The 20,215-nt window shown below is 45.2% G+C and overlaps 1 protein-coding gene across 1 annotated transcript in view; it reads left to right on the forward strand.

Moving 5' to 3' along the window:
- Positions 1–448: 448 nt before the first annotated feature.
- The window catches only part of LOC141113830 (delayed-rectifier potassium channel regulatory subunit KCNS1-like), a 42,516-nt gene continuing 22,749 nt past the window's right edge, over positions 449–20,215 (forward strand). Inside the window, exon 1 of the mRNA XM_073607146.1 lies at positions 449–1,434. Within this exon, the coding sequence (XP_073463247.1) occupies positions 469–1,434 (966 nt within the window). The 5' untranslated portion in view covers positions 449–468. The remainder of the gene's footprint in view (positions 1,435–20,215) is intronic.

Consider the following 20,215-nt stretch of genomic DNA (forward strand, 5'->3'; position numbering starts at 1 on the left):
ACACCAGAACCATCAGGTGGAGTAATCTCTGCTTGACAGTAAAACTATAGCTCTGGCTCAACTGGGAGAGAGAGCTTAGTGTGGGAGCGGTTGTTCAGGTAAGTAAATAACACTTATACTAGAGGGGTTATAGTTATTCCAGCCAGCCACTGACCAGCAATGCTGAAAGGAGTTTATTTTTTATAGCATGCCACTCACCACCAAGGAAGAGGGGGTTATTGCAGCCACCCACACCAGTGCTGAAGATTATTATTCCTGCCTATGATGCCAACTGAAGTGAATTGTGATATATGAGGGAAGGGTGTGTTAAAAAAATGAACCTTCCTCGAGGTCAGAAAACACCATGGACAGCACTAAATGAAAACCCAGATCTATAGGACTTGAGCTTAGTAGTCATATAAAAATTTTCTTCATTCCTTTTTATGTTTTGTTTTTCAGGAGCACATGGTAAAATAGCTGGCGGTGACCATGGTCCATAAAAGCAAAGCATTTTGGATTGGCAACTTTAAAGATCATGCCATTAACATAAATGTTGGAGGGTTGAAGAAGCGGATTAGCTCCATCATGCTGTCTCAGTTTCCAGACACCAGGCTGGGACGACTGCTTTTCTGCGATTCTGAAGAATCCATCCTACAGATCTGTGATGACTACGACTTGGTGTCTAAGGAATTCTACTTTGACCGAAACCCTGGCTTGTTCCCATATGTTCTTTATTTTTATGAGACGGGAAAGCTGCACATGATGGATGACTTATGCGCCTTTTCATTCTCACAAGAAATTGAATACTGGGGAATAAGTGAATTTTTTTTAGACTCTTGCTGTAGTTATCGATACCACGAGCGTAAGTTAGAAAGTAGAAGACGGAACTGGGATGAAGAGAGTGAAGTAAGCAGTGTGGATACATCTGTGGATGAAATTTCTGACTTTAATCATGACCTCCTGCACTTCAACACACTGCAGTGTGGCAATTTGCGGAAAAGGCTCTGGCTGACTATGGAGAATCCCGGCTATTCAATACCAAGCAAAATTTTCAGCTTTATTTCTATCTGTGTAGTTATTCTATCTATATCAACAATGTGTATTAACAGCATGCCAGAATATCAACAAGTAGACAAGGATGATGTTCCCATCGATGACCCTGTCCTCCACAATCTGGAGTATTTCTGTATCTCCTGGTTCACATTTGAAGTGTCTTCTAGGCTACTTCTTGCTCCCAACCTGAAGAAGTTCTTTAAGCATCCATTAAACCTGATAGATATTGTGTCTGTTCTACCCTTCTACTTCACTCTGTTGGTAGACTTGACCATTGGCAGTGATTATGAGTTGGGAAATTTGGGTAAGGTTGTACAAGTGTTTCGACTTATGAGGATTTTTCGAGTCCTCAAACTGGCACGACATTCAACTGGCCTTCGGTCACTTGGAGCAACGCTTAAGGTAAAATACTATGTAAATTAAGTTTATAATTTTCTTGGATTTTCACAAAGACATCACCTGAAAGTATTGGGCAACATGGTAGAATTAAAGTTAGAAAACAGAATACCAACTCTGATAGAATACCAACTAACTTGACAATATCAACAATTTTTGCACTAAATTGTATCAAAACCCAAAAACAAATATGTAATATATTGCAACTTACCAATCCTTAGATGTGGTGGCTGCTTTAGTTTTTAGGCTAATTTTCCTTTATTTTCATTTGGTGGTCTGACCAATAACACACTTGCCATCTTAAGCTGGCCATGCACTAGTAGACTTTCCCTTTAAAATGTTTAGTTTTAAGGACATTCATTTGACCTCCTAATCATTAGTGGGGTCAAACCGACGTACGTTTTAGACTGCAGTAACATGAAATTTCAGAGTAGGATGGAAAATTTTTCTTGAACAATCAGATTTCAAACAGTGTAAGTGTCAGTTTATAGCCAGACCATTGTTCCTAATCTTTGTGGACAGCATACTGACAGGAATTGTACCAGCTGATTGGAGAAAAGCCAATGTGGTACCAATATTCAAAAAAGGACAGAGACAGATCAATGGAAACTACAGGGCAGTCAACCTAACATCAATAGTAGGTAAATTATTGGAGGGGGTGATATGGGACTATATCCAAAAACTTACTGAAGAAAAAAATATCATTAGCAGTTATCAGCATGGGTATACGAAAGGTTGTTCTTGCCAGACCAATCTGTTAACATTCTACGAGGAAGTGAGCTGCCATCTAGACAGGGGAAGGCCTGTGGATTTAGTGTACCTGGACCTTGCAAAAGCATTCGATACAGTCCCCCATAAACGCTTGATTTACAAGCTGAGGTCTGCAGGCATGGACCACAAGGTTTGTTCTCAGGTAAAAAACTGGTTACAGGGGCGTGTCCAAAGGGTGGTGATAAATGACATATTATCAGACTGGTCTGGAGTGGTGAGTGAGGTACCCAAGGCTCTGTCTTGGGACCAATTCTATTCAATTTATTTATAAATGATATAGAGGATGGGATAAATAGTTCAATCTCAGTTTTTTGCAGATGACACAAAATTATGCAGGGCAATAACTTCCCATCAGGATATAGAAAAGACCTGAACAAAATAATGGAGTGGGCAAATATGAGGTTTAATGTGGAGAAATGTAAAGTAATGCACTTGGGGGCAAATAACATAAATGCAAACTACTCACTAGGGGGAGAACCTTTGGGGGAATCAAGGAAGGAGAAAGATCTGGGAGTCCTAGTAGACTGAGCAATAGCATGCAATGTCAAGCTGCAGCTACCAAAGCTGGCAGAATATTAGCATGCATAAAAAGGGGAAATACGCCAGAGATAAAACTATAATCCTACCACTTTATAAAACCCTGGTTAGGCCATGTCTGGAGTATTCTGTCCAGTTCTGGTCACCAATTCTCAGTAGGGATGTGCTGGAACTGGAGAGAGTCCAAAGAAGGGCAACAAAACTAATAAGGGGACTGGAGGACCTCAATTAATGAGGAACGCTTGCAAGAGCTAAATTTATTCTTGCTGGAGAAATGACGCTTGATGCGCAGTTAAGGTCCGGCGAAGGTCTGGCGTATCGTGCTGGAACTTGCCGGAATGGAGGGCTCTCGCGCATGCGCGTGGGAGCCCTCTATTCCAGCAAGTTCCAGCACGATACGCCAGACCTTCAGTGCACATGCGCCGCTGATGTCAGCAGCTGCATGCAAGGTGAATACCTCCTAAACCGTACAGGTTTAGGAGACATTGACGTCATCGCCGCTCCGGCCACTCACAGCGCCGGAGCCACGAACCTGGAAGAAACGCTGAGGGAACATGTCAGCTCCCTCAGCGGTGACTGGGCGGCCCTGTGGGAGCTTCAGTCTAAGGTAAGTATTTCATAATGAGCTAGTATGCGGTGCATACTAGCTCATTATGCCTTTGCCTTACAGGTTTTTTTTTATGGCCATACAACTGTCTCAACAAGGCCATTAACCACCTCAATACAGGGCACTTAACCCCCTTCCTGCCCAGGCCATTTTTCATCTTTCCTAAAAAAAAAAGACCAAAAATTTTGAAAAAAAAAAGTTTTTCCTAGCTTCTGTCAGTAAATTTTGTAAATAAGTAATTTTTCTCCTTCACTGATGGGAGCTGATGAGGCAGCACTGATGGGCACTGATAAGCTGCACTGATGGGCACTGATGAGGTGGCACTTATGGGCACTGATGAGGCAGCACTTATGGGCACTGATTAGGTGGCACTGATGAGGAGGAACGAATATACTGCACTTATGGGCACTGATAGGTGGCACTGATATGTGGCACTGATGAGCACAGATAGGCGGCACTGATGGGTGGCACTGGTGGGCACTGGGCACAGATAGGCGGCACTGGTGGGCACATATAGGCAGCACTGGTGGGCACAGATAGGCGGCACGGATAGGCGGCACTGATGGGCATTGATGGGTGGCATTGATGGGCAGCAGTGATGAGCATTGATGGGCAACAGTGATGGGCATTGATGGGCAGCACTGATAGCCAGCACTGACTGGCATCACTGATGGTCACTGATTGCTGGCACTTGTGGGCACTGATTGCTGGCACTTGTGGGCACAGATTGGTGCCAATTGTGGGCACTGGTTGGCACTGATTGCTGGCAGTGGCATTGCTGGCACTAGTGGGCACTTAATTGTAATCAAGGCACTGATGATCAGTGGCAAGTGGTTAAACTGCGCAGGGGTTTTTTTACTGTCAGGGCAATAAGGATGTGGAACTCTCTTGCACAATTGGTGGTGGCAGCCGGGAGTATGGATATTTTTAAGAGACTCTTGGATGTGCATCTTAGAGAACACAACATACCGGGATATGGGAAATAATTGTAGACACTGACACACGTGCACCTACACAGGTTGTACTGGATGGACTATTGTCTTTAATCAACCTTACCTACTATGTAACTATGTAACTATTTGTATTTGTTCGGGGAAGTCAGTTCATTCCAAAATTAAATGTTAAAAGCAAACAAAACTTTGAAGTACTGTACTTTTGGTTGACATTGATGTACTGAGAAGTCTCTATAAATCTTCATATAAATGTTCCTTGAAAAATCTACTAGTGTATACTTAGGGTGGCTCCCCTTGACAGCAGCATTGTCGGAAGACAGTAGTGTTAAATGGACTGGTTGATTTAGATGGACTTTAATGAAGTGACTAACAAATTAAATCCAACTCCAGCTAACACTTTTTAAGCAGTTACAGATAGTTTTTTCTTTTGAGATAAAGGTTTTACATGAATAAATAAAAGCTGACCATTGTAGGCACCCCCGTCAGTGTTAAAGGGTTTGTCTCAACCCTCTAGCTGCCACTTTTGCTGGATCACTTGATCTGTCAAAGGAATTTGAAAGATAACATACTTAGGCTCAGTTCACATATATGCGAATTGGATGCGTTCTTAACCGCATTCAGTTCGCATAACATGTATATCGTTCCGGCTTTCGATGAAGCCAGTTCACACACGTGCGAGGTGGCCGTGGTGCGGTTCTAAAAAGGGTCCTGTGCATTTTTGGGTCTGTTATATCAGGTAAAAATTCTCACCTGAATTGCACCTGAACTGGTGAACAGAAGCACACTGGACCGCCGCACTGAAACCTCGGCCACATATGTGTGAACCCAATCAATCAATGGGTGAGCATAAATTAAAAAAAAAAAAAAAGCCTAACAAATAAAACAAATGCAGCCACCGCATTTTTAGGATTGGTAAGCTACAATACAGTAAAGTACATTTTTGTTTTTTGGTGAACTAAGGTTCGTCCGGGGAAGTAACTTTCAATGGGGCCAGGACTCTAATAGAAAAGAGAGGATAATCTCCCACTACCTCTCAATACAATCACATAGGTGGCTTGTCAGCCTACTTATGATAGTAATGAAGTAAAGAAAAAAGAAAATTAAAATGATTCAAAAAAGAAAGCACAAAGAATGTAAATATGTATATATCATACCTGGAAGATCCCCTGGAAGCTGAAAAACCCTGTAGCAGGCACCAGTGATCACCGCTAGTTTCTGTAATTTAATATGTACTGTAATTTCCGTAACGTGCTAAACATTCATTCACCAGTCCAAATTAACTTATTGATTGCCATATGTCAAATTAGAGTTGTCCACTGTCCCTAAATCTCACAATTACTCTAAATTGCTTATACAAGGTCAGGCCAGTTCACACCATAGAACCGCAATCTGGATGCGTTCCAGATGTTTTTCTGAATGCGTGTTTTTGACGCATTTTTTGATCCATTTCAGTGCGTTTTTGATGCAGTCCAGTGCATCCGCCCCCATCCTCTTTTTTCTTAACCTTAAATAAGGACGTGTGTGTTCCATGTGTGTTCCAGTGTGTTTTTGGTGCATTTAGGTGCATTACGGTGCATTCCAGTGTGTTTTTAATGCGTTTTACAGCGTTACAGTACAGTCCAGTGCAGGAAAAATGCAGCGTGTTCTATTTTTTTTTCTGGAACTGGAACGCACTGGAAATGCAAGCACTGGTGTGAACGATGCTATTGATAACCATATAACCTACTTTTCATGCGTTTTTGATGCAGAAAAAAAACTGCACTGGACTGCATGTGGTGTGAACTGGCCCTAAAGCAAACTGTAATTTTCCTGTTCAGGGTAAATAACTGGTTTTCTTGTTACCCCACCTCTCCCCTTTGCAGCCTCAAGAAAAAGCCCTGCTTAAACTCTGGGTTAAGCCTCGTACACACGATTGGACTTTCCAATGGGAAATGTGTGATGACAGGATGTTGGCGGAAAATCCAACCTTGTGTATGCCTCCATCGGTCAATTGTTGTCGGACTTTCCGCCAACAAATGTTGGATGGCAGGTTTTCAGATTTTCCGTGGACAAATGTGTGTTGTCAGATTTTCCGAGCGTGTGTACACAAGTCCGTCGGACAAAAGTCCAAAGTACAAACACGCATGCTCGGAAGCAAGGACGAGCCAGAACCGGTCGGTCTTGTAAACTAGTGTTCGTAATGGAGAATGAACATTCGTGACGTGGCAAATTATGAAATCTCAAAATGCAGCGCACATTCTCTTCTTCTTTAATGGGATAATAATGAAGCTGCTTTGCTGGTGATACTGATGGAGTTATTGCAAACTAATTTTCAAAGGCTTTTTTTTCTAGTGATATCAAGAATAATATTATTATGTTTTTTTTTTTTATTTGGGCAAGTTACCACAGCACCATTATCCCGTAGTTTTTAAGATCAAAGATACAACTATGTTGGTGTCCCCATTTTAAAATGTAACTGCCTACTCCCAAACTGTCATTTGAAGTATAACACATAGACAAGTATTATTCTCCACAATTTTTTTTATTGTGCATTAAAAAAAGAAAACAAATAAATTTAGACTTGCTATCTGCCAATAGAACTTAACCAAAAAGTGCATTCTATGCATCCAATAATATAGAAAATATACCAAACCAAATCATTATTCAACCAAAAAAGATAATGTCAAAGCAATAACTCCAAAGCCAATAATAAACAACATGTTATCTCCTCCAATTCCGCAACATGTCTGGTTGACGAACGGCCGTTCAGAAACGAACTGAAAAGTGCGAAATGAAAAGCGCAAATCAACACTCACCAAACTTCTACTAAAACAAAATTAGCAGAAGGAGCCCAAAGGGTGGCGCTAAAGAGCTGAAAAAACACGTAGTACGTCAAGTACGTCACTATGTTCGTAATTGTTTACCAACAATTGTGTGGCCATGTGTATGCAAGACAAGTTTGGCCCAACGCCCTTCGGACAAAATTCCATTGTTTTGTTGGCCAACAATACGATCGTGTGTACGATCGTGTGTTCGAGGCTTTAGAGTTTTCAAAACACAAGGTACCTACCCATAGTAGGTGAATAACTGTAGAGGTGCTGAGACAGCTACATTACAGAAGGAAGAGGAGAGAATCACATTCTTTAATACCCAGTATCAAGTATTTCGCAGACCTAAATAAAACAATGAAAGCAACAGGCGAGAAAGCAGACAAGCGTTGACCTTAGTCGCCCATGCACTTGGCAAAGTGTAAGCTTGAATTAAGCTAGAACTCCAGTGAATCAAATGTAGTTTCATCCTATACTGTCTAAGGGTGGTCCATCTATGGTTGTTCCCATTCGAGAAGAGTGAACCTAGTGATCAACTCCTGTATTGGAAAATACGTGCTTAATCAGCACATGCAGCCAATCAGCTACAGTGTATTCTGGCAGTGGAGGAATACAATAGCGCAGCAGGGAGGGTTTCTTTACCCACCTCGAATTTGTGGATGAGGGAATTCGCTCCGTGTTTTTTGATCAGCTGGCCAGCTGATCAAAAAAAATGTCAAAATCACCTATAACCTGCTTTAGCCAGCCTTTCTCAACATTTCTACCACAGAGGAACCCTTGAAATTATTTTCAGGTCTTGGAAAACGCTTGCTAAACCTAATTTATTGGTTGTCAGTGTAAAAAAATGCCCCTGATATTAATGACTACTGGAAAAAATGCCACCTTTAAGAAAACCAAACAAATCATCTGGGTTCATTCAGCTGGCTCTGCCAAGTAACATTGACCCCAAAACTTTGCAGGCACCATCAAATGGGAGGTCAATCAGCAACAGCTCAAGGAACCCCTAGCAACCTTTGGAGGAACCCTGCTTGAGAATGGCTGGTCTAAGCTAATCAAGACACCCTAATTCACTAATTCACAGGAACTGTGGTGAACTATTCAGGTCATATATCATAGCAACACCCTTTGATACTCACAAACTCCAAGATATCTTCACTAACCTAAGTGCCTTCAGCTTTTTTAGTGAAATATAATGTAATTGCCCACAGGGCTAGTACAAAGAACAATGTAATGTATTGTGAAAAATTCCAGGCCATGCTTACAAATCCCACACGGGTGCCATATATCATAGAAGATGACAATTATTCTTTGTGGTTGGAGATGTTTAGGGTAATTTTAACATTAGTAAATTTGTGAGTATTGTGAGTTAATTGCAGGCCCAGTGTTATATAGCGTCCCTAGCAACATAGGTCTGAGGTGTATAAGGTTGGTTATATACAGGTTCCCTGATAAGATTATACAGTGGGTATAGAAAAGAACCCCCCCCCCCCCCCCCCTTAAAATAATCACTTTTTGTTGCTTTGCAGCCTGAAATGAAGACAGACACAGTTTTTATTTTATCCAGCTGTATTTACTAGTGCAACTTATAACTTCCAAGTGAAAGATATAACACCAACATGTCAGAAAAAAATAAAAATAAATAAAAAACAGAATCACTGAGTTGGATCACCCCCTTGTGTCAGTATTTTGCTGAACCACCTTTTGCTTTAATTACAGCCTTTAGTCTTGTTGAGATATGTCTATAATTTGCACATCTAGATTTTGCAATATTTGCCCACTCTTCTTTGCAGAATTGCTCAAGTCCAGTTAAATTTGATGGTGATCTTTTGTGGACTGCAATCTTCAAATCATTCCACAGATTTTTAATGGGTTTTAAGTCTGGTCTCTGACTAAGCCATGCAGGGAAATCCAACTTTTTCTCCTTCGACCACTGTGTGGTCATTTTTGCTGTGTGCTTTGGGTCATTGTCATGTTGGTAGGTAAACCTTCTTCCCATTGACAACTTTCTGGCAGAGAGCAGCAGATTTCCCTCAAGAATGTGACAGTATTTTACTTCTATCCTGACAAGTGCTCCAGTCCCTGCTGCAGAGAAATACCCCCATAACAGGATATTACCGCCTCAATGCTTTACTATAGGAATGGTGTTATTTGGATGGTGAGCTGTATTGGATCCACCAGACATATTGTTTGGTGTTGAGGCCAGATAATTCAATTTTAGTCTCATCTGACCATAACACCTTTTTCCATGTGGCCTCAGGATCTTCAAGGTGTGTTTAAGGTGGTCAGATAGTACTGTCTATGATATATGGCATCCACAGATGATACAGATTCATGAGGTACAAGGGAACAGTTGCCATTGCTTGTCTGAAATGGTTGAAGGTAATGGGGCTAGTTTAGAAATTTTGGGGGTTAAGTAGAAAGATGCTATGGTGTGAGAAAGGGAAGAAGGTAAAATGACATGATGTATGGCAACTATGGGTATAGTGTGTTCCTAGGGTACATGATATTGTTCTTCACATTCCAATAAAGTTAGTGAAATTAGAGGTAATGCAGAAATGTACCAGGCTGTGGGGATGGAAAAAGGCATAAAAGTTGACATCCTTTTCATGGGATATGGAGTCCCTTGGTGCTGCAGGTCCCAGGATGCATGACAGAGGTTTATATTTATTTCCCAATGGTTAGTGAGACCAATTTTAGTATTCTAGAAGCTCAAAATACGTCAAAACTGTCTCAATGTAGAAAAAGGGGAAATCTATGAAGTTATTTATCCCCACTAAGATATATGGCATGCCTAGATGATAAAGGTCCTGGGGATGTATAAGAAAAGTTGAACACATTCACCAAAAGTTGATAAGGCTCCATTCACACTTGTATGACTTGTTATGCAACTTTGGACATCAAAGTCGCATGACAAGTCGTTTCCCATGTTTTCCAATGATAACCATTCATATACATTATATTGTCAAAAGTATTGTGCTGCCTGCCTTTACATGCACATGAACTATAATGGCATTCCAGTCTTAGTCCGTAGGGTTTAATATTGAGTTGGCCCACCCTTTGCCGCTATAACAGCTTCAACTCTTCTGGGAAGGCTGTCCACAAGGTTTAGGAGTGTGTCAATGGGAATGTTTGACCATTCTTCCAGAAGTGCATTTGTGAGGTCAGGCACTGATGTGGACAAGAAGGCCTGGCTCACAGTCTCCGGTCTAATTCATCCCAAAAGGTGTTCTGTCGGGTTGAGGTCAGGGCTCTGTGCAGGCCAGTCAAGTTCCTCCACCCCAAACCCACTAATGGACTTTGCCCCAGGAAGGGGTCATCCCCAAACTGTTCCCACAAAGTTGGGAGCATGAAATTGTCCAAAATGTCTTGGTATGCTGATGCCTTAAGAGTTCCCTTAAAAAACTGCTGATTTACTGGAATTTTCACGCACGACCATTTCTAGGGTTTACAGAGAATGGTCTAAAAAAGAGAAAATATCCAATGAGCGGCAGTTGTGTGGAGGAAAATGCCTTGTTAATGTCAGAGGTCAAAGGAGAATGGGCAGACTGGTTCAAGAGGATAGAAAGGCAACAGTGACTCAAATAAGCACTCATTACAACCAAGGTATGCAGAATACCATCTCTGAACGCTCAACACACCTTGAAGCAAATGGGCTACAGAAGCAGATGACCACATCAGGTGCCACTCCTGTCAGCTAGGAATAGGAAACTGAGGGTGCAATTCGCACAGGCTGACCAAAATATGACAATAGAAGATTGGAAAAAACTTTACCTGGTCTGATGAGTCTCCATTTCAGCTACGACATTCAGATGGTAGGGTCAGAATTTGGCCTAAACAACATGAAAGTATGGATCCATCCTGCCTTGTATCAATGGTTCAGGCTGGTGGTGGTGGTGTAATGGTGTGGGGGATATTTTCTTGGCACACTTTGGGCCCCTTAGTACCAATTGAGCATTGTTTAAACACCACAGTCTACCTGAGTATTGTTGCTGACCATGTTCATCCCTTTATGACTACAGTGTACCTATCTTCTGATGGCTTCTTCCAGCAGAATAATGCACCATGTCACAAAGCCCAAATCATCTCACCACGGGTTTCTTGAACATGACAATGAGATCACTGTACTCTAATGGCCTCCACAGTCATCAGATCTCATTCGATAGAGCACCTTTGGGATGTGGTGGAACAGGACATTTGCATCATCTCAAGAAGAATCTCAGGAAGAATGAAGGCAATTCTGAAGGCAAAAGGGGGTCCAACCCAGTACTAGCAAGGTGTACCTAATAAAGTGGGTGTAGATGGCCATTATTTCATCTCCTAATTAAATGGATAATTGCTTTGAATTGAGTGGTACCCACTGTTGCTGTTTTTTAGTGTTTTTTACATGGGTGTTCGCTGCCCAGGAGGAATTTCAATATCTATGAAGTGACTTGATGACACTTCCACTTTAAATGTGAGCAGGGAACCACTACCTATTAGAGATGCACACTAAACAATTCAGCTCTGAATTAAGCTTATAAAATAAAGATCAGCAAAGCTTTTATGGTGCTTTCACCCTAGCCACTACTTACTTTGAAAAGAGTGCGATTATCTTGTTGGAAACATTCCCTCTAAAGTAAAAGGCAAAGGATATTTTAGCACTACTAAAACAACCCAGTGTTTCACCTAATGCATTCCGCAGTAGGTTACCAGGAATAACTTTGGTAATTAAAGCTGAGCTCCAGGCAAACCGCTACATGCACCGATGACATGCTTATAAAGAAGCTGTTTTACATACCCAAGGTATTGTATTTATGTCAATCCAGTTCTCCGATTTACACAGCTCTGCCACACCACTATGTTTGGCAGGGATGGAGAGCTGATTTTTCTCTGCTGCAAGAGTTAAGTTACTCATACAGGTCTCCTGTCCATCCTGTGACTGGACAGTGAAAAGAGAAGCAGCAGACAGCATGACTTGTATCTTTATCACTCTGCCCTCTCCTCCTATCAGCATGCCCTTTGCACTATAGCACAATTGAATAGCTCATTGTTCTGCTTCTCCCTTCTCCAGTCTGAGCTCTGCTGTACAGGGACTATCAGAGTCTTATATGAAGCCAAATTCAGGTAATTACACTGCCTGTATTTATAAAATAAAACACCTTTTAGAGCTGCATTAATTTGTGTCTGCCCACAGTTTGACTTTAAACCACTAAAACACAAAGCAAAGGAAAAGGCCTTCGAAAAATACAAGGTTGGGGGATCATCTTCAGCATTCAAACTTTATAAAGAATGCAACAAGAAATGTAAGGGTGCAATTAGGGCAGCTAAGATAGAACATGAAAGACACATAGCGGAGGAGAGCAAAAAAAATCCCAAGGAATTCTTTAAGTATATAAACAGTAAAAAAGGGAGGACAGACCATATTGGCCCCATAAAGAATGAGGAAGGACATCTGGTTACAAAGGATAGGGAGATGGCAAAGATATTGAATTTATTCTTCTCCTCAGTCTTCACGAGGTAATTGGGGGGCTTCAGTAACCAAAACTGCAGTGTTTGTCCTCATACATCACAGGAAGCACCTCCATGGTTAACAGAGGACAGAATTAAAATTAGATCTGGGAAACTTAACATTAATAAATCACCGGGACCAGATGGCTTGCACCCGAGGGTACTTAGGGAACTCAGTCAAGTAATTGCCAGACCATTGTTCCTAATTTTTACTGACAGTCTACTGGCTAGAATGGTACCAGCTGATTGGAGAAAAGCGCCAATGTAGCACCAATATTTAGAAAGGGCCCAAAATACATCCCTGGGAATTACAGACCAGTTAGCCTAACATCAATAGTATGCAAGCTCTTGGAGGGGATGATAAGAGACTATATAAAAGATTTTAGTAACGAGAATGGTATCATTAGCAGTAATCAGCATGGATTCATGAAGAATCGTTCTTGCCAAACTAATCTTTTAACCTTCTATGAGGAGATAAGTTGCCATCTAGATAAAAGAAGGCACGTAGACGTGGTGTATCTGGATTTTGCAAAAGCATTTGACACAGTTCCCCATAAACGTTTACTTTACAAAATATGGTCCATTGGCATGGACCATAGGGTGAGTACATGGATTGAAAACTGGCTACAAGGGTAAGTTCAGAGGGTGGTGATAAATATGGAGAACTCAGAATGGTCAGGGGTGATAAGTGGGGTCCCACAGGGTTCTGTGCTGGGACCAATCCTATTTATTTTGTTCATAAACGATTTGGAGGATGGGATAAAGAGCTCAATCTCTGTATTTGCGGATGATACTAAGCTAAGCAGGGCAATAACTTCTCTGCAGGATGTGAAAACCTTGCAAAAAGATCTGAACAAATTAATGGGGTGGGCAACTACATGGCAAATGAGGATTAATATAGAAAAATGTAAAATAATGCATTTGGGTGGCAAAAATATGAATGCAATCTATACACTGGGGGGAGAATCTCTGGGGGAATCTAGGATGGAAAAGGACCTGGGGGTCCTAGTACATGATAGGCTCAGCAATGGCATGCAATGCCAAGCTGCTGCTAACAAAGCAAACAGAATATTGGCATGCATTAAAAAGGGGATCAACTCCAGAGATAAAACGATAATTCTCCCGCTCTACAAGACTCTGGTCCGGCCGCACCTGTAGTATGCTGTCCAGTTCTGGGCACCAGTCCTCAGGAAGGATGTACTGGAAATGGAGTGAGTACAAAGAAGGGCAACAAAGCTAATAAAGGGTCTGGAGGATATTAGTTATGAGGAAAGGTTGCGAGCATTGAACTTATTCTCTCTGGAGAAGAGACGCTTGAGAGGGGATATGATTTCAATTTATAAATACCGTACTGGTGTCCCCACAATAGGGATACAACTTTTTCGTGGAAGGGAGTTCAACAAGACACGTGGCCACTCATTAAAATTTGAAGAAAAGAGGTTTAACCTTAAACTACGTAGAGGGTTCTTTACTGTAAGAGCAGCAAGGATGTGGAATTCCCTTCCACAGGTGGTGGTTTCAGCAGGGAGCATCGATAGCTTCAAGAAACTATTAGATAAGCACCTGAATGACCACAACATACAGGGATATACAATGTAATACTGACATATAATCACACACATAGGTTGGACTTGATGGATTTGTGTCTTTTCACAACCTCACCTACTATGTAACTATGTAACACATTTGGGCACAACAGACTAACACAGGGGTAGGTAACTTTCTGAGCACAGCGTGCTGAAAAATGTTTTCACAGAAATTGAGCATGACGATTTTAAAACAAAAAAATGACAACTTTACACTCTCAGTCACGAAAAGGATTTTTTATAAGGTAAATGCTGTAAACTACTCATGTCTCAGATCCGCCCCAATTCCTGCACCTCCAGTGATCAGATCAGCCCCAATTTCTGCACCTCCAGTGTTCAGATCAGCCCCAATTCCTGCACCTCCAGAACTCAGATCAGCCCCAATTTCTGCACCTCCAGTGCTCAGACAGGCTCCAATTACTGCACCTCTAGTGCTCAGATCCGCCCCAATTCCTGCACCTCCAGAACTCAGATCAGCCCCAATTCCTGCACCTCCAGTTATCAGATCAGCCCCAATTTCTGCACCTCCAGTGTTCAGATCAGCCCCAATTCCTGCACCTCCAGAACTCAGATCAGCCCCAATTCCTGCACCTCCAGTGCTCAGACAGGCTCCAATTACTGCACCTCTAGTGATCAGATCAGCCCCAATTCCTGCACCTCCAGTGATCAGATCAGCCCCAATTTCTGCACCTCCAGTGTTCAGATCAGACCCAATTCCTGCACCTCCAGTCCTCAGATCAGACCCAATTCCTGCACCTCCAGTGCTCAGATCAGCCCCAATTCCTGCACCTCCAGTGTTCTGATCTGCCTCAATGGCTGCACCTCCAGTGCTCATATCCGTCCCAATTCCTGCACCTCCAGTGCTCAGATCCACCCCAATTTCTGCACCTCCAGTGCTCAGATCTGCCCCAATTCTTGCACCTCGAATGCTCAGATACGCCCCAATTCCTGCACCTCCTATGCTCAGATCCGCCCCCATTCCTGCACCTCCAGTGCTCAGATCCGCCCAATTCCTCTGCACCTCCAGTGCTCAGACCAGCCCCAATTCCTGCACTTCCAGTTCTCAGATCTGCCCCAATTTCTACACCTCCTGTGCTCAGATCAGCCCCAATTCCTGCAGCTCCAGTTATCAGATCAGCCCCAATTCCTGTACCTCCAGTGCTCAGATCAGCCCAAATTCCTACACATCAAGTGCTCAGATCAGCCCCAATTCCTGCAGCTCCAGTGCTCAGATCAGCCCCAATTGCTGCACCTCCAGTGCTCAGATCAGCCCCAATTACTGCACCTCCAGTGTTCAGATCCGCCCCAATTCCTGCACCTCCAGTGATCAGATCAGCCCCGATTCCTGCACCTCCGGTGTTCAGATCCGTCCCAATTCCTGCACCTCCAGTGCTCAGATCAGCCCCAATTTCTGCACCTCCAGTGATCAGATCAGCCCCAATTCCTGCACCTCCAGTCTTCAGATCAGCCCCAATTTCTGCACCTCCAGTGATCAGATCAGCCCCAATTTCTGCACCTCCAGTGATCAGATCAGCCCCAATTTCTGCACCTCCAGTGTTCAGATCAGCCCCAATTCCTGCACCTCCAGTCCTCAGATCAGCCCTAATTGCTGCACCTCCAGTGCTCAGATCCATCCCAATTACTGCACCTCCAGTGCTCAGATGAGCCCCAATTCCTGCAACTCCAGTGCTCCGACAGGCCCCAATTACTGCACCTCTAGTGATCAGATCAGCCCCAATTCCTGCACCTCCAGTCCTCAGATCAGCCCTAATTGCTGCACCTCCAGTGCTCAGATCCATCCCAATTACTGCACCTCCAGTGCTCAGATGAGCCCCAATTCCTGCAACTCCAGTGCTCCGACAGGCCCCAATTCCTGCACCTCCAGTGCTCAGATCCGCCCCGAATACTGCACCTCCAGTGATCAGATCAGCCCCAATTACTGCACCTCTAGTGCTCAGATCCACCCTAATTATTGCATTTCCACTGCTCAGATCCGCCCCAATTACTGCACCCCCAGTGCTCAGATCAGCCCCAATTCCTGCAGCTCCAGTGCTCAGACAGGCCCCAATTACTGCACCTTTAGTGATCAGATCAGCCCCAATTACTGCACCTCCAGTGCTCAGATCTGTCCCAATTCCTGCACCTTCAGTGATCAGATCAGCCCCAATTCCTGCACCTCCAGTGCTCAGATCAGCCCCAATTCCTGCACCTCCTATGCTCAGATCCGCCCCCATTCCTGCACCTCCAGTGCTCAGATCAGCCCCAATTCCTGCACTTCCAGTGCTCACATCCGCCCCAATTACTGCACCTCCAGTGCTCACATCCGCCCCAATTCCTCTGCACCTCCAGTGCTCAGATCAGCCCCAATTCCTGCACCTACTGTGCTCAGATCTGCCCCAATTTCTGCACCTCCAGTGCTCAGATCAGCCCCAATTCCTGCACCTCCTATGCTCAGATCCGCCCCCATTCCTGCACCTCCAGTGCTCAGATCCGCCCCAATTCCTCTGCACCTCCAGTGCTCAGATCAGCCCCAATTCCTGCACTTCCAGTGGTCACATCCGCCCAAATTCCTACACATCAAGTGCTCAGATCAGCCCCAATTCCTGCAGCTCCAGTGCTCAGATCAGCCCCAAATCCTGCACCTCCAGTGCTCCGACAGGCCCCAATTACTGCACCTCTAGTGATCAGATCAGCCCCAATTCCTGCACCTCCAGTGCTCAGATCAGCCCCAATTTCTGCACCTCCAGTGATCAGATCAGCCCCAATTTCTGTACCTCCAGTGATCAGATCAGCCCCAATTTCTGCACCTCCAGTGTTCAGATCAGCCCCAATTTCTGCACCTCCAGTCCTCAGATCAGCCCTAATTGCTGCACCTCCAGTGCTCAGATCCACAACAATTACTGCACCTCCAGTGCTCAGATGAGCCCCAATTCCAGCACCTCCAGTGCTCCGACAGGCCCCAATTACTGCACCTCTAGTGATCAGATCAGCCCCAATTCCTGCACCTCCAGTGCTCAGATCCGCCCCGAATACTGCACCTCCAGTGATCAGATCAGCCCCAATTACTGCATCTCTAGTGCTCAGATCCACCCTAATTATTACATTTCTACTGCTCAGATCCGCCCCAATTACTGCACCCCCAGTGTTCAGATCAGCCCCAATTCCTGCAGCTCCAGTGCTCAGACAGGCCCCAATTACTGCACCTTTAGTGATCAGATCAGCCCCAATTACTGCACCTCTGGTGCTCAGATCTGTCCCAATTCCTGCACCTCCAGTGCTCAGATCCGCCCCAATTCCTCTGCACCTCCTGTGCTCAGATCAGCCCCAATTCCTGCACTTCCAGTGCTCACATCCGCCCAAATTCCTACACATCAAGTGCTCAGATCAGCCCCAATTCCTGCAGCTCCAGTGCTCAGATCAGCCCCAATTCCTGCATCTCCAGTGCTCAGATCCGCCCCAATTGCTGCACCTCTAGTGCTCAGATCAGCCCCAATTACTGTGCTTCCAGTGCTCACATTCGCCCCAATTACTGCACCTCCAGTGTTCAGATCCGCCCCAATTCCTGCACCTCCAGTGATCAGATCAGCCCCAATTCCTGCACCTGCAGTGATCAGATCAGCCCCGATCCTGCACCTCCAGTGCTCAGATCAGCCCCAATTCCTGCACCTCCAGTGATCAGATCCGCCCCAATTTCTGCACCTCCAGTGATCAGATCAGCCCCAATTCCTGCACCTCCAGTCCTCAGATCAGCCCTAATTGCTGCACCTCCAGTGCTCAGATCCACCCCAATTACTGCACCTCCAGTGCTCAGATGAGCCCCAATTCCTGCACCTCCAGTGTTTCGACAGGCCCCAATTACTGCACCTCCAGTGATCAGATCAGCCCCAATTACTGCACCTCTAGTGCTCAGATCCACCCTAATTATTGCATTTCCACTGCTCAGATCCGCCCCAATTACTGCACCCCCAGTGCTCAGATCAGCCCCAATTCCTGCAGCTCCAGTGCTCAGACAGGCCCCAATTACTGCACCTTTAGTGATCAGGACAGCTCCAATTACTGCACCTCTGGTGCTCAGATCTGTCCCAATTCCTGCACCTTCAGTGATCAGATCCCCCCCATTCCTGCACCTCCAGTGCTCGGATCTGCCCCAATTCCTCTGCACCTCCAGTGCTCAGATCAGCCCCAATTCCTGCACTTTCAGTGCTCACATCCACCCCAATTACTGCACCTCCAGTGCTCAGATCCGCCCCAATTCCTCTGCACCTCCAGTGCTCAGATCAGCCCCAATTCCTGCACCTCCTGTGCTCAGATCTACCCCAATTTCTGCACCTCCAGTGCTCAGATCAGCCCCAATTCCTGCACCTCCTATGCTCAGATCCGCCCCCATTCTTGCACCTCCAGTGCTCAGATCCGCCCCAATTCCTCTGCACCTCCAGTGCTCAGATCAGCCCCAATTCCTGCACTTCCAGTACTCACATCCGCCCAAATTCCTACACATCAAGTGCTCAGATCAGCCCCAATTCCTGCAGCTCCAGTGCTCAGATCAGCCCCAATTCCTGCACCTCCAGTGCTCAGATCAGCCCCAATTACTGCACCTCTGGTGCTCAGATCTGTCCCAATTCCTGCACCTTCAGTGCTCAGATCCGCCCCCATTCCTGCACCTCCAGTGCTCAGATCCGCCCCAATTCCTCTGCACCTCCTGTGCTCAGATCAGCCCCAATTCCTGCACTTCCAGTGCTCACATCCGCCCAAATTCCTACACATCAAGTGCTCAGATCAGCCCCAATTCCTGCAGCTCCAGTGCTCAGATCCGCCCCAATTCCTGCACCTCCAGTGATCAGATCAGCCCCAATTACTGTACTTCCAGTGCTCACATTCGCCCCAATTACTGCATCTCCAGTGTTCAGATCCGCCCCAATTCCTGCACCTCCAGTGATCAGATCAGCCCCAATTCCTGCACCTGCAGTGATCAGATCAGCCCAGATTCCTGCACCTCCGGTGCTCAGATCCGTCCCAATTCCTGCACCTCCAGTGCTCAGATCAGCCCCAATTCCTGCACCTCCAGTGATCAGATCCGCCCCAATTTCTGCACCTCCAGTGATCAGATCAGCCCCAATTCCTGCACCTCCAGTCCTCAGATCAGCCCTAATTGCTGCACCTCCAGTGCTCAGATCCACCCCAATTACTGCACCTCCAGTGCTCAGATGTGCCCCAATTCCTGCCCCTCCAGTGCTCCGACAGGCCCCAATTACTGCACCTCCAGTGATCAGATCAGCCACAATTACTGCACCTCTAGTGCTCAGATCCACCCTAATTATTGCATTTCCACTGCTCAGATCCGCCCCAATTACTGCACCCCCAGTGCTCAGATCAGCCCCAATTCCTGCAGCTCCAGTGCTCAGACAGGCCCCAATTACTGCACCTTTAGTGATCAGAACAGCTCCAATTACTGCACCTCTGGTGCTCAGATCTGTCCCAATTCCTGCACCTTCAGTGATCAGATCAGCCCCAATTCCTGCACCTCCAGTGCTCAGATCAGCCCTAATTCCTGCACCTCCTATGCTCAGATCCGCCCCCATTCCTGCACCTCCAGTGCTCAGATCCGCCCCAATTCCTCTGCACCTCCAGTGCTCAGATCAGCCCCAATTCCTGCACTTTCAGTGCTCACATCCGCCCCAATTACTGCACCTCCAGTGCTCAGATCCGCCCCAATTCCTCTGCACCTCCAGTGCTCAGATCAGCCCCAATTCCTGCACCTCCTGTGCTCAGATCTGCCCCAATTTCTGCACCTCCAGTGCTCAGATCAGCCCCAATTCCTGCACCTCCTGTGCTCAGATCTGCCCCAATTTCTGCACCTCCTATGCTCAGATCCGCCCCCATTCTTGCACCTCCAGTGCTCAGATCCGCCCCAATTCCTCTGCACCTCCAGTGCTCAGATCAGCCCCAATTCCTGCACTTCCAGTGCTCACATCCGCCCAAATTCCTACACATCAAGTGCTCAGATCAGCCCCAATTCCTGCAGCTTCAGTGCTCAGACCA

This window comes from Aquarana catesbeiana, linkage group LG12 (genome assembly GCF_042186555.1).
Source record: "Aquarana catesbeiana isolate 2022-GZ linkage group LG12, ASM4218655v1, whole genome shotgun sequence".
In the NCBI taxonomy this organism is placed as follows: domain Eukaryota; kingdom Metazoa; phylum Chordata; class Amphibia; order Anura; family Ranidae; genus Aquarana; species Aquarana catesbeiana.